Consider the following 14,508-nt stretch of genomic DNA (forward strand, 5'->3'; position numbering starts at 1 on the left):
GATTAATTTTAGTTAGCTGAGACTCTCGATTTAATGTTTATTTTTTTTCAACCTTTTGAAGTTGAAGAAACAAAGTTCAACCAACGTTTAACCCTTTATTCTTAATCTTTCATCGGGTACCTGGCACACGTAGGCTTACCCTTGCATGTTTTTCTCTCACGCTCTTTCATAAATATTAGGAAATATTCAAAGGGTATCGAACATAGACCACCGGTCTCTCACAATCAGTCTAGACTTCAGATGACTCGTTTCGACATCCAACAAGTGGGACAACAATTATGGAGCGCAGCGATCCATAATTGGGAACTTGTAGATTTATGTTTGCGTTAGGTATCTCGATGAATGAATTATAAGATGTATGGCGTGCGAAATATATATATTGTAGAATGTAGACTAATAGCGATTTTGGATTCAACTGAACGTAATCGCGTGACGCGTCAACTCGATCGTTTATCCGGTTTATCGAGTCGAAGATTAAAGCAAACGCGCGGTGTTTGTCACGATGTCGCGCGGGGGAATCGCCCGCGATAGATGTGAATGAAACGCACAACACTTGTAACGCAGAACGGGGTTTGAGAGTGTTTTTGCGCGACCACGATGTGCCTCGTTTCGATCGTTCGCTCTTTGCGCGCGACCGAAGCCTTCTTTTTAAATAACAGGATTCTTCAAAAGATTAGGAACTATCACTCTTCGACGTAAGGATGTACGAGCACATTTGTATGCAATGGCAATTTTCATCGGGCTCGGGCTCGGATCGATTCGATTCGATTGCTAAAGTATAATTTAATGGTAATTAAGATCTATCTATCATTGTTACGATAGAGCGACTTTTGACTAGTAGCACGATTAAGATCTATCGTCGTATTTTTATATAAGAAGATTATTTTAGATAATGAGAATTATCGCGATATTCTCGTATGTACTTGCGTCTCATCCCGGCGATTGACTTTATATATACGTTCTTTTAATCGTTTCTACCTAGTTCTCTGAAGGTTGCAATTGGAATTCTTGTAGTTATTGTTACGAGTGTGATAAGTGCGAATTATAGATTCGTAAATGTATCATTGTCGCGCGAGCGATCTAAATCACATTGCCGGCCGTCGCAGTCGACGACATCCGATATTTCGGTATCGGGCCTTAACGAGAGTCGTCGTCAAGTGTTCCCCGTTCGATTAAATAAAGACGATCTCGAACGACACAAGAATGCCCAAGTGATAAAGTACTGGCAAGCGAACGAGAGCGATTTCCGCTTCTTAAGAGAAATCTTTTCTATTCTAATTTTATTCGCGGTAACGTCGATCGAGAGAAGAAAAGCGGAAAGAGTTCGGTGGGACCTATAAGTAGGATCGTGAGAGGCGCACCGAATGTTGAGATAATAAAACAGAACGAAGGGGAGGAACCAGGGGACTTTGTCTGTGTGTCCGAGCTCTTATCTTGACGCGCGTCCATGCTCACACACGCACACGCTCACACACACACAACACATACACATCACACACACAACACAGGCGCGGTGTTACTATTACGTTATTTAAATTAACACACGTTAACGCTAGTATGATAATCTTTTGTTTATTTAGTTTTTAAGCGTAATAGTTATTATACCATTAATTCTTCATCCTTTATGTATGTGTGTATGTATGTATGCATGTATATATATGTGTGTATATATGTATATATATATATATATATATATATGCACACACATATATACTGTGTGTGTGTGAGCGCGCGCGCTCGCGCGTGTGTATTCGCAAATCTCAATAAAAAAATAATAAAAAGAACAAGAAAGCCATCAAAAAGTGTGCAGCCTCCCATTTCATTACCACTGCCATTGCGATTTACATATATAATGTACATGATGATAATTATATAACGATAAATAAACAATGTATAATATAATATAATATAATCTTGTCATTGTTTCTCATCTTGATCATTGTTGCTTGCGAACGAGGAGGCCGAGGAGAACGAGGAGGAAATCGAACAGACAGCGGTTGTTGCTTTTACAATTGTTGTTTATTTGCAATTTGTTCATATAGTTGGTAACTGATTTCGGTTATAACTGACACTAGAAACCTAAACAACGTATGAAACTTTATACATGTCTAATTATCTTACAATTAGTAGTGCTAAGGCGACTATTTACAAGTAAACGCCGTGAGCCGTGTTTTTCGCGACGAGGTGTCGGGAGAGCTATACACATGGATTCTTACCCGTTACCTATATGCACATTGTACACATTTTTTTCAGAAACATGGCCCAGGCGTTTGAAGGAAGTTTGGATCTGTCTGTGCGTTTGCGTTCAGACTTTGCCACGGAATTGTCTCTACCCACATAGTGCTTCCTCTGCTTTTTCCAAGATATTTCCTTCTTTTCAGTTATTTGAAAAATATTGAATTGTCGAAAATAATATCGTTAATAACAAGGATGGCTGGACTGTACGGCAAAATTCGTTTCGGTTTCGTAATGCGGGCAGTATCCTATATATAATCGATATGTATACATCTCTAAAAAAAATATATATGTATATATATATATATATATATATATATATATATATAAACATATACGTAGGAATCTTTTACTCTCGAAAAAAATCTAGATTTTATTTCTAGAAGATAGCGACTGCGACTTTCGCGCTAGAAACACTTGATACACGTCAGATGCTTCTCGTGATAAAAGTAAAGATTCTTCGAACTTGACAAGATGCTTGCGAGTCGATGGCAGAAGCGACATGTATATGGGAGACAAATCATTCCGAAACATTATCCAATTCCTTTTAGCACTTTTGTGAAGGATAAATAAGTTAGAGAAAAAGAGGATTGTATGCTTGCCGACGCGATGGACCAACGAACGATGGTTGCGCGCGTACGCAGCCAATCGGTAACCGTGATAAATCGGTAGGTCTTTCTTCGTGCGCTACTTGAAAAAGTTAAGAAGATAATACAATCGTTGCGGTTTGTGTCGCGGGCGTGGAAGAATGTCGCACAGAGTGCGCCGCGACATCGCGTTCATCGGTTTGAGTATATCGTTTCGTGATATTGAACAATTTCGTAACGTAAACGTATAACGAAAGTTAGTATTCGTATGTATGCGGCACGAGCAGAGCAATTGAACATTGAAACACGGTATTATAGTTTCTGAGTTTCGTAGAAATCGCCGATAAAAATTATCGTGAAAGAAAAAACGAATTGGCAAATACACCAGAAATGAAGACATTGCACTATGCAAAATCCGTCAAGAGCTCCTCATGAAGGATTCGTAAAGATACTTTGTTGCTCGACAAGGTGATTCAGCTATCTTCAACGTATGGTACGTATAATCGGAAACGTTAATGTCGTCCAGTGCGTCTGCATTCTCAAAGAGACTTTATGATGTATGATTCAACTATTCCTTCCGTTATTTCGCGTAATGAAGCAGTTAAGTATATTATCACAGCTCCCAGTATATAAATAAAAAAAAGACGTTTCTTGAATGTCAAGGCGCATTAGACGGCATTAATGCTTCGTACAGTTCGTACATACACCGTCTGTGTGTACAATGTACACAAATAATATAAACGCTTCCTTAATATAAAGCTAAATTAAAGTTCAATTTTGACAAAAAAAAATTTTTTTTAAGCGTTAAGAGTAAAAAAAATTAACAATAATTAAATTTAAGATGCTTCATTTAGCACTGGTCGATAATAAAATAACAAAATATATATTCTTGTGCGATAAATACAAAATTTTTCTCTAGTAAAATCGCGATAGTCACTTCTCGATGAGCTTCCGCGTTGATCGTCACTATTCTCTTTCTCCTTCACCATCAGACCCCATCACACTAAACGCAACGTTTTAACTAAAGAGAAGAAAGAACCTCCATGATAAAAATGACGATCAAATGTACGGCCAATGAAAATCAAATTTATAACGTGCCTGTTACAATACGCTAAACTAAAACACTCGAAGGACATAAAATTCGACGTTATCGTTTGCGGAAAGTAGGAAATTGGAATTTTCCTCCCATGTCTGAATTTTGTCACTGATTTTATAATAGATTAGCGGTTATCAAATTCTGTGATTTCTCCATTTCGTTCAACTTTAACTCCAGTAATAATATATGTATGTATGTATACAAGATGATTCTCCGTAGGAGAGAGAGAGAGAGAGAGAGAGAGAGAGAGGGGAGAGGAAGGGAGGAAAAGAGGGAGTGGAAAGGAGGGAGAGAGAAAGAGGGGAGGAGGAAAAGCATCAGTAGGGAAGTACAGCTATTGCTTATTAAGGTGTCTACTCCTCGAATATAAAGAAATATCATTAACAAAAATGATACAATAACGTATATACAACAACAGCTGAGGCTCGTTATTGTGGTGTTACGCGATAGCGTGTTGTCTTTCGTCGCTTACAAGACGATCTTCGGAGGATTGCTCCGGAATAAATTGCACCGCACGTAGAACCACCGTTTAAAAACAGTCATTCACATTTGAGAGAGTGCCGAAATTTATATTGATAACAATACTAAATTTCAAATTTTTCCACAGAGAAAACTGCATTGCACAGATGCAAGTTTTCTACATATAATAGCTAATCGGAGAGAAGTCGCTGTAGAGCAATATTCTCGAACGCAACGCGGAGAAAAAAATCGCATGGAAAGCTTAATGCCATTTTTTTATGTACGTCAGAAATTATGCACGTTCATGTCTCGTCTTTGATTAACAATAATTCAAAATAGCGGCAAAAGACAGTCGTAGCAACATATGTTTGCGTAAAAAAAATAAATAAATAAAAAAAAAAAAAACCACCGAAAAGTGATGTTTTAATCTTCAATGTTACATCCGATGTCCGAAACATTTGCCAAGTTTCAAATTATATTGGCGCTAAGCTGCTTTCCACGCGCGTTCATAGTTCTACCTCGGTGTGCTATCTCTCTCGATGTAATTCATCCTATATCCTTAACATGTTATTAAAAATCTATCTGTGTATGTACAAACAATGTGTGTATATACGCGCGCGCTTTGCGTGTGTCATGCCGAAGATTGCATCGGTACCGAAAAAGTTTGTGTCGGTGGAGAATAGTATGCAGACGCGTATGTCTCCAAGATGCTTCGGCACTGCGAAGTGCTTCGTGATTCAGGCCGCGGGCAAGATCGGGCGGATGATGCGGAGGACAAGGAGCCAGCAAGGACATCGGCACGTGACTCATGATTGCGTGTACAAGTTCGCTTGCCATTCGCGGCGTCGACAGTGGTAAATTCAGAAAAATCATATATATTATAACTATATATTTTCAACTAAATTTATAACGATTTACAAAAAAAGTAAATTTGAGATAGATATTTATAAAATAAAATGGAAAGTATATATATATATATATATAGAGAGAGAGAAATTATTCCATGAAAAAGAAAACAATTGCTAGTAAAGGAAGATATACTCTTATGTTATAAAAGAAAAGAATTGAAATGATTGTATAATATACCGAGTTGGCTGAAATCCGTCGTTTATCAACCATCAACTTTAAATAGATTTGATATTGTCGCATAAATAGATCAAGCGCGGCATCTAAAGAGCAAAGCCAGCAATTATGCCTGCCAACGTAAAGTCGCGTTACAAAATCCGTTACAAATTCTCGATTTTGCGATATTAGCATATTAGTATAAAAAGACAAATGTTTACAAGAATACAAATACAAAAATTTACAAAAATAATTTGTAAACTACTGATACTTTCTTTATAATTTATTTTTATTGACAAGCTTTTAATCGCTGGTCTCACCTTTATATAATATTGAAAATTGAAAAGGTACACATGATTCTATGTATGTAAATCGTTGAACTAATAAAAAATGTTCTTACTAAGATTATTGCTAAACAAAAATTGAAGAATGACGTTGACTGTATTATTGGATATCTCGCGTGGATAAGCGTTGAATATTGAGTCAGTGCCGTAAGTAGATTATTACCAGCATGAGTCAGACTTGCAGACGATATATGATATGACCGAAATATCGTATATATACATATAATGGTGTTCTACCATATATTTACTACAAAAAAAATCCACGTAGTAACTAAATATACAAATTTGAATCTTTAAAGTAAAAAATGAAGCTGAAACTTTCAATTACAATTCCGACGTTGAATTCAAGATGTTAATAACGAATCGACTGCATTTTTAAATCTCATGAGCATTAGGACGGCAGATATGTTATTTTCGTCCCATTTTGAAATGTAACTTTTTGTCGTCAAAATGTAACGTTTTGTAGTTCAACCGTTTAAAGTAAAATGTGGATATCTCTAAATTCTTTTTGCAAGTTGTTTTAAAACTTACGTCGCGAGTCTAATGTTAATAGATAAATAGCACGCTATCCAAGATAGAAAATTTTGCCCATCTGTTTTGTTTGCCCACGGTAAGAAATGTTTCATAGTACTTTACGCATCGGCATCGTTCGACGCACGCGGTTTTCATCTACGGACGCATGTGGATAAGCTACGAGGATAAGGCGAACGATGGGTTCACACGCTCGACTCCTCGTCAAGGCGATTCTGTGTGCCGCAAAGTCGGCATCACCGTCGCCATTGGCGTCCCGTAACACCGTTGGCTCGAGACACGATATCGCCGTCTAGGTTTCCAGGCCCGGCACCAGACTGTGGAAGGTCTGTATGTCATGGAAGGCGCGGCCGCAACTCTGGTTGTTGTTGCGCTCGAACTTGGTGAGATCAAAATGCTCGTCCAAGGATTGCAGCTCGGCCAGTCGTTCCTCCAGCGTCTTTGCCGAGTCGGCGAATCTGGAAAAGTCGCAAAGCCGATCGGGATCGACGTCGGTCACTTCCATCATATCGGTTCCCGATCTCGAGAGTTGCACGCTCGCGTCGTCGAGGTCTCCGACGACGGGGAAGAGCATGGAATGGCAGCTCGTGCTATCGACTCCGTTGCCGTTAGTCATTGCGGAGGTGCTCGTGCTGATGATCGTGCCGTTCGACCGCACGTCAGCCACGCCACTGCTCAGGCGGTCCTCCGGGAAGTCCAGATGGTGATTGCCGTTGTGATGCGATGCTGATTCTGGCTGAATCTCATCGATGTGCGAGAGCAAACGTGGCGTCGGCGGCAAAATGTAGAAGTCACTGAATACGTCGTCCTGCAAGTCCAAGTCATCGTGTCTATGCCGCTTGGAATTGAGTCCGTCGTTTCTCGAATCGTCGGCCAACCTACGTTTCATCACAAATAATGTCGACATGAGAATTACTTTGCAATGGAATCTAAAATATGGCACAAACATGCCAAGAGTTTTCTTAAGCAAAGATAAGAAGGAGAGAGAGAGAAAGAGGAAGAGGGAGAGGGGAGGGAGGGAGAGAGAGTCTGAGGCTAAAATTCTATCAGAGTAAAATTTATTCGAGATTATTCTATGCGTATATAGTTATTCGGTGCGTAGTACCTTTTCTTAGAGGAGGTTTCCTCATCCGTTACGTCGGCAATGAGGCTCCCGGCGATGTTATTCTCCTTGCTGGCGTCGTCCATGTACGATGCCACCACTGGGAGGGTACCGTAACTCCGTGTTTTCTCGTCTCGATTTTCACGCTGCAACCGTCGTACCGCGTTATTTATGAGAACCGATCGGCACAGGCTCGCTTCGGGGTCCTCGATTCTCCTCAGCTTGCCGGCAGAAATCTTGAGCAGACGGCGGCGTTCCTCGCGGGCGCGATATTTGGCGGAGATCATTGTGGGTCGGCTCCTGCGGATCACCAGATCCTCTTCCAATCTCATTTTAGAATCTGCGCCAATCAAGAGAAACACAAATGTTATTACAGTTATAATTTTTATCGTTACTATCGTTAGTAATCGTCAAAGGCCACGTCCATTAAGGAGCAACATGGGCTTCTCGAGTGCTTTGTACATTTTCAAATATCTTTATAAAGGCGATATTTTTTTCGCAACGTCGCGTCGGCGCCGATACAAATGAAATACAAAGCGCTGCGCGACACAACGAAACGCTACTTTACAACAAGACAACAAGAGTCCCGTTCTTTCTCGTGCATACACTCATGAGACGCTTAGTAGATTATTAGACTTCCGTCTAATATATTTGTAAATTAACGTATTTATTTATACAAATTATCATTAATCGACTAAAAAACTGCTGACTATTTGTTCAGTGATTCAACTTGTCACCAATTGTAAAGAAGGGAGTCACTTGTACGGTCTGCACTCGTCAATATCTCAAAATATAATACACAGCAAAAATATTTCGTGAGTCACAGTGATCTACAGTAGTAGAAAGGGTATTTGACGATTGCCAGTTTATTTTTTATTAGTAAACAATTTTAGCCTATGATAAAATTCATATCTTTTTTTTTTAGTGTATCGCGCGAACTCACCAAGTATCTCCACAGAAGAGTATTCTATCGAGTAAGTAAATTATCCTTTACCTTTACCGGGTAAACAATTTTTAATGGTCGACAATTACTACGTTTACGCGAGCGTTACTTACTTCTGTAGTAACTTACGATAATTCACTCGTTCACGCGGAGTAAATTATCGTAAGTTACTACAGAAGTAAGTAACGCTCGCGTAAACGTAGTAAGAGTATTTGATTTATTACTATTTATATATAAACGCGACAAAAACTTTTCACACGTGGCGTTGTTATGTTTATTATAAAAGAGAAAGGGGGAGGGGAGGGGAAGGGGGGGGGGGAGAGAGAGAGAGAGAGAGAGAGAGAGAGAGAGAGAGAGAGAGAGAGAGAGAGAGAGAGAGAAAGAGAGAGAGAGAGAGAGAGAGAGACTACAGCGACTCCCTATTCTCCCTAACGGTACATGTAAAACACGCAAGCGGGAGAGGCGGGAGGCTCTAGAAGGCAGGTCTGGCAGGTTGCAGGTTAGCGGTACGTAAAAAATTAATTTAAAAAAAAAGGAAATTTTTTGTTCAACGAAAAAGGGGGGCCAACTTCACAGACATGACTTGGTGTGCGGTGTTCCGAGCATATTTTTCTTGACTTTACTTACTAGAAAATTCAATTCGAATAATTTAAAGACATGCGCCTCGTAAGATACAATTTTCATACAGCGCGATTTAAGTGCGCAAGATTACTACCTTCTCGTTTTTCTTGACACTAACTTTCTTCGGACTGACGAAATGAGCTTGATAATTACGTCTCACAGTATATCCGCATGTTTTGTCAAATATCACATATCGCGCAATGCAAAGGCTATACATAGTATATGGCGACTCCAAGGTAGCATCCGAGATAGATATAGATATAAAAACATATTTACCATCGTAGATAGATTTATGTCGCTATCGTCGCTATTATGTCAATATGTGTAATAATATTTATTACACAATATCAATGTTAAATTTAGATACACACACGTCGTTATATCGTAAATGTCAATAAAATAAAAATTTTTACTTTTAGTAATTACTCCAAATATCTTTTATATTTGAGTTAAAAACATTATTTTTTAATTTAAAAATTTAGACGTTGAAAGAAAAAGATATCGCGATCTAAACTCACTTTCTCGATTACTAACTCGCTAACTAACTCGAAGAGATGATTCAAAGTGTGCAAATGCTTCGCGTATACCGCCAATCGGCAGGGCAGGTTAATCGTCTTCAGGAAGACGACGGTGATTAACGGCTATCGCGCGTTAAATATGCGCACGTGCGCGCCACAACGAGCCTAATTGTAAGATGTGGGTATGTATGCGTGTGCGTAAACGCGAGTATTGTGCGCACCTTCGTAGTCGAGATTAGTGTAAAAGTTTTTTCCGACTTTCCATTGAATATGAAGATGTCTTTTCTGCTGTTAGATGCTGACTATTCCAGCGCCGTTTTACGATGGATATATATGGCTCTGCGAATGTCGCGCATAGTCAACGGAGTAATGTCGGATTCTATCTAACAGCTGCGCGTTATCGTAGAAAGTATTATAAAATCATGTTAGCGTATATTAACAAAACATTATACACATAGGACAACAAAACATAGGAGCAGCGTAATTCTTATCGCGACATTTAAGAAACATTTAAGAAAATGTTAATTTTATAAGGCTATTAAAAAAATAGGCTAAGATCCAAAAGCCTTTTCGCGTTAGTTGATTGAAATAATATAGCAATATATTGTGTTTAATTTTTAAGACTTATAAAAAACGCGCACGAGCGACTTTAACAAATCGAGTTATCACTTTAAAACGTTCACAGCCAAGACTGCCATTATCGTAATCTTATCAGCAACACAACAGCATTCGCCACCGTGCGCAGGATATATGTGCATATTTCTCGGTCGTACGTCCGAGATATCGCATACGTCATATGCGAGCACGAATCCTTCGTACGTGCAGCAGTTTCGTGTCACGCGACTGACGCATGAAGAGCCTATATCCGTGAGATAAAGGCCACGATTTTGCATAAGGACACACAAGTACACGACGTAAATGGAAATAAATGCCTTGACAAGGGAGACACCCGGTATACGAGGGACCATGGTATACCATATTGTGCCGCGTAACTTACGCCGGACATTTCGTTCATTGTTCGAAACAGTTTGCGGATTTCGATTGCGAATAGTTGAGCTAAATTACAGATAGTTTATCGACGAAAGATGAATGGATTATATAATAGTTGGCCAATAATGTTTGCGCTGCGCGCGAGATTTCACGCACATTGCAGACCTCTAATATCTCTAAGTCTAGATAAATCTATACGATACGATGGCAGATTCTCTGTGAATGTTTCGGAATTTCCAATAACGTAAGTGTGTGTGTCGTATCGAACTCTACGGTCTTAGTCGCACCTCGCACCTCGTACCTCGCACCAGTCAAGACAGTCAAGTCGAGCACCGACTGTTTTAGAGTGTCGGAAGAAGTCACGTCTGTGTCAGTAAATTCGCGCTGCTCGGCAAATATTGTTACATGAGCCCCACTTGTTATAATATCCGCTACGTGTGCGAGTCGAAGCCTTCATACCACTATCATATTTCGCTCAAACTTACAAATGATCGGAATCTTTACGGAAAATGCTAGGCATAATTTTGTTAATTTTAATCTTTTCGCGTCTTACTTATGTAATTCAATTTTACCGATGCGTTATGCGCAAAAAACGCATTTCTCATTGTCAGATGTACATTTGCAACAAATGAGAGTTCTAATACGGAGATGCTGTACATACGATAAAACAAATTACGGAACACCCTTTTATCGATCGCGATGGAGTCTCCGGCGCGGGGCGCGGGGCGCGGGGCGCGGGGCGCGGTGCGCGGGTACTCTTGTGCCGAGCGGCGAGCGGCGAGCTACCGATTAGCGGAGAGTGCGGAGACTAGACGCCACTGATCTTCCTTCGTATTGTCTCGTTCGTTGTACTGTTCTCAACGGACGAATGTGGTTTTTAATCAGTTGCTACGCAACTGATACCGGCCGGACGGCCGACCGGCTTTAGAGATATAACTTTGCGTGCAAGTGCACGTAACTTTGTTCTCTCGTCTTTCGCGGCGCGGCGCGGCGCGGCGCGGCGTGTAAGTTTCCCCGCAGTATGATAATTTAAAAAGTTATGTGAAATACAAAAGCTCATAAACGCGCTCGCGTGCTTCAATTTTTAGCGAAATCGATCTGATCGCGAAAAATCGAAAATATTTCGCGTTCAAATAGTTTTGACGTCACCGTACTATGATTTATACAGTGGTGTGATACACCCTGTATATTTCGATGAACGATAATTTGATAATGCTGTATATCTCAATATTCTTTAATAACAGAGGATTACAACGTACATATAACTATAACTTCAATTATAGCTCTCAAACAAAAATTTGTTTTTTATTATCGAATAGACAATTCCATATATTGCATATATAACGTTGTGATTGTGAAGATATGTTGTTATTACGAGATTATTTAAATTAATTATTAAAGCGTTATGAAAATTCGACTTTAATAGTATTGACGACGTACACGAAAACGACATACATGCAAAAGATGTTGATGGAGAACGAGCAAACAGCTTTCAAGTTCAGTGTTAATCGCGAACGTGATGATGTCATCGCAAGAACGATCACTGTTATTAATACTTTATGTATACGTAGTTCCATTCTATGCATTTAATTCGTGCTTTTTTGATTTTTAATACGAATGAAAGGCTGAAGTTTGATAAGTCAAACCGTTCGTTCGATGGATTCGTGCCAGATAATCCAATGCTGACGATTCAGCTTGAGAGTGTGAGAGTGAGAGTGAGAGAGAGAGAGAGAGAGAGAGAGAGAGAGAGAGAGAGAGAATGGGAGAGAGATTACTCGCTCCGTCCGCTCCGTTGTTCGCTCATTAAAATTCGCTATCCGCGATCGAGTGTACGTATATCGATCACAAGTCAACGGGCTCATAAAAATTCATTCGATTCCGGAATAAAAATACGTCTCGCGAGTTTCGTTATAAAGTTTAAATAGGACGCGCTTCTCCATTTCGATGCTAGTACAAAGTATTAAGCTATGAATCTACTATCACGCATATGGTGATGTTTTGCAACAGTCTTCACATTCCTGGAAATATATTTGTAAAATTAAAACATAGATATGTTTACTTGGATCAGCATTGGACAAAGAAGATATACAAGTGCAAATTGCGATGAGTGGCAGTCGTTCAGTAGTGGCAATAGTCGTTTTCTATTTGTGAAAACAATTTCTCGATTCCTTTAGTTTTTATTCCTATATTTTTATAATTCCAATAAAAACAATTTTTGGAAACTTGGTTATCGGCATACGAAATTGTGTTTCCATTATATCAAATGCGCGTGATTCTCGAGTTCGACTAGTTTACGTTGCGAAGCGCACGCAACATTGATATTGGCCGTGTTCCAAACTCGTAAGAATCGCCTTGACGACAAGACTTTCTAGAACTTGTGATGGCCGGCGATTAATTTGCATTCCGGCATTACGCGAATATCGGTATGCTACCAGTCGCTCTCGGTAAAAGTGACACGCGCGATCAGAGGAGTGGTGATGCGAAATTCCGTCGCATCACCACGGTGTGCGGCGCGGCGCGGCGCGGCGGCGATGCAGGCCACCGCTCCGTGCCGCTTCGCGCCAACCTATAAATAATTCCTAATCCAGTGATCGATCGTCTTTTCCTCTCGCGAAGCGCTCCGCCAAGCAAACGATCGACGGGGTAGCCCTTCGTTTTTATCGTACGAACGGAATTGAAGGATTAAGTCGCCATATGCGTGTCTTTCATGCTTTGACCCCTCGACGCCGCGTATAATGTATAATGCGTTGCGCATGAGGGTACGATTTAAACTTGAACAGTTTTAATTATACGCGAACGGTTTGTCACAGGACTTGGATTAGGACGGACTAGTTAGAATATCGAATTAATTACAAATGTGCAATAATCTACGAATTTGCAAACACAAAATAAGATATTAAAAAAGATAACTACGTGGTGTAAGACATTTATCTATCTTTTATTCTCTCTCGTTTCAAGACTTGTTGCTTATATTTACAATAGAGTTGTAAATAGATTATAAAATCTCAATTCGTGCCTTCGATCACGATTCGTACACGATCCATTTAAATTCTGATTCATAAAATTTGCCTTAATGACGTAACAACAATACTGATGCAATATAAAAATGCAACAAGATTATAGAGAATGATGTCACGTGATAAATTATGTTATGCAAGATGAGAACAAACAAAGGTTATAAGATTATAAGATATATTACGGTAGCGGTGATACGAACAACATAAAATCATGATCGTGTAGCGAAGGTTTCCGAATTATTTCAGCGAGCGACATTAAGCCGATTGAGCGGAAGGAAGAGAACTGCGACGCTTCTAGGTTGAAGACTACTTCGAGCGGCCCACTTTCTTCTCTTTACTTTCACACTGCCGCGCTGCCGCTGCAGCCGCCGTTCTTCTTTCATAGCGTTTGCCACCCGGCCGGAGGCTTCGGGTAACTCGACGTGAAAACTGCGAGAGGTTCCTTGTATGTAAACGCTTGTATCGTGTGTACATACAACACTACTACAGCTGTCACCCTGCTTGGCGCTCAATGACATATTTGCCGACTAATTTGGGATTGATACGTATTCTTAACGAAAATATCTGGACGATAAAATTTCTCGGGGTAAAGGTAAACTTAGTTTACTCCTTCGCTTAGGAGTAAACGCTTTGCGTAAATTTCAGCTTCAAATTAAGGTGCAAATAAACGGATTAACTTATATTCTCCAATTGACTTTACGTAGACCTTTTTAATTCGAGGCTTAAAATGATAAAGATACGTTATAGATAACGATTGACGCGATAAGTAGTCCTAGATGAGACCAATCGACAACGTAAAATCAAATCTCAATCGATTGAAGAATATATTTGGAAAGAAAAGCTGACAAAGAGGAGCGGAAAGCGGAATACTTAGTATACACGGCGCGCGGCGGCAGCCACGCTCGATATCGTCGTCGTTCTTACAAGACATGCAAGCGTGGCGTCGAACAATTTCTAACGGGTCTTGATTTCCTCGGCCGCGCCGAGGGAATTAAGAAGAGAG

At 39.9% G+C, this 14,508-nt stretch overlaps 1 protein-coding gene across 6 annotated transcripts in view; it reads right to left on the reverse strand.

The window, feature by feature from the left end:
• Positions 1-1,651: 1,651 nt before the first annotated feature.
• The window catches only part of LOC139808635 (uncharacterized), a 100,837-nt gene continuing 87,980 nt past the window's right edge, over positions 1,652-14,508 (reverse strand). For all 6 annotated transcript variants that reach the window (XM_071770833.1, XM_071770831.1, XM_071770837.1 and 3 more), the window contains 2 exons: positions 7,420-7,756; positions 1,652-7,192 (listed from right to left, as the gene is read on the reverse strand). In XM_071770833.1, the coding sequence (XP_071626934.1) occupies positions 6,607-7,192; positions 7,420-7,756 (923 nt within the window). In that variant the 3' untranslated portion in view covers positions 1,652-6,606. The remainder of the gene's footprint in view (positions 7,193-7,419; positions 7,757-14,508) is intronic.

Source organism: Temnothorax longispinosus, chromosome 2 (assembly GCF_030848805.1).
Source record: "Temnothorax longispinosus isolate EJ_2023e chromosome 2, Tlon_JGU_v1, whole genome shotgun sequence".
In the NCBI taxonomy this organism is placed as follows: Eukaryota; Metazoa; Arthropoda; class Insecta; order Hymenoptera; family Formicidae; genus Temnothorax; species Temnothorax longispinosus.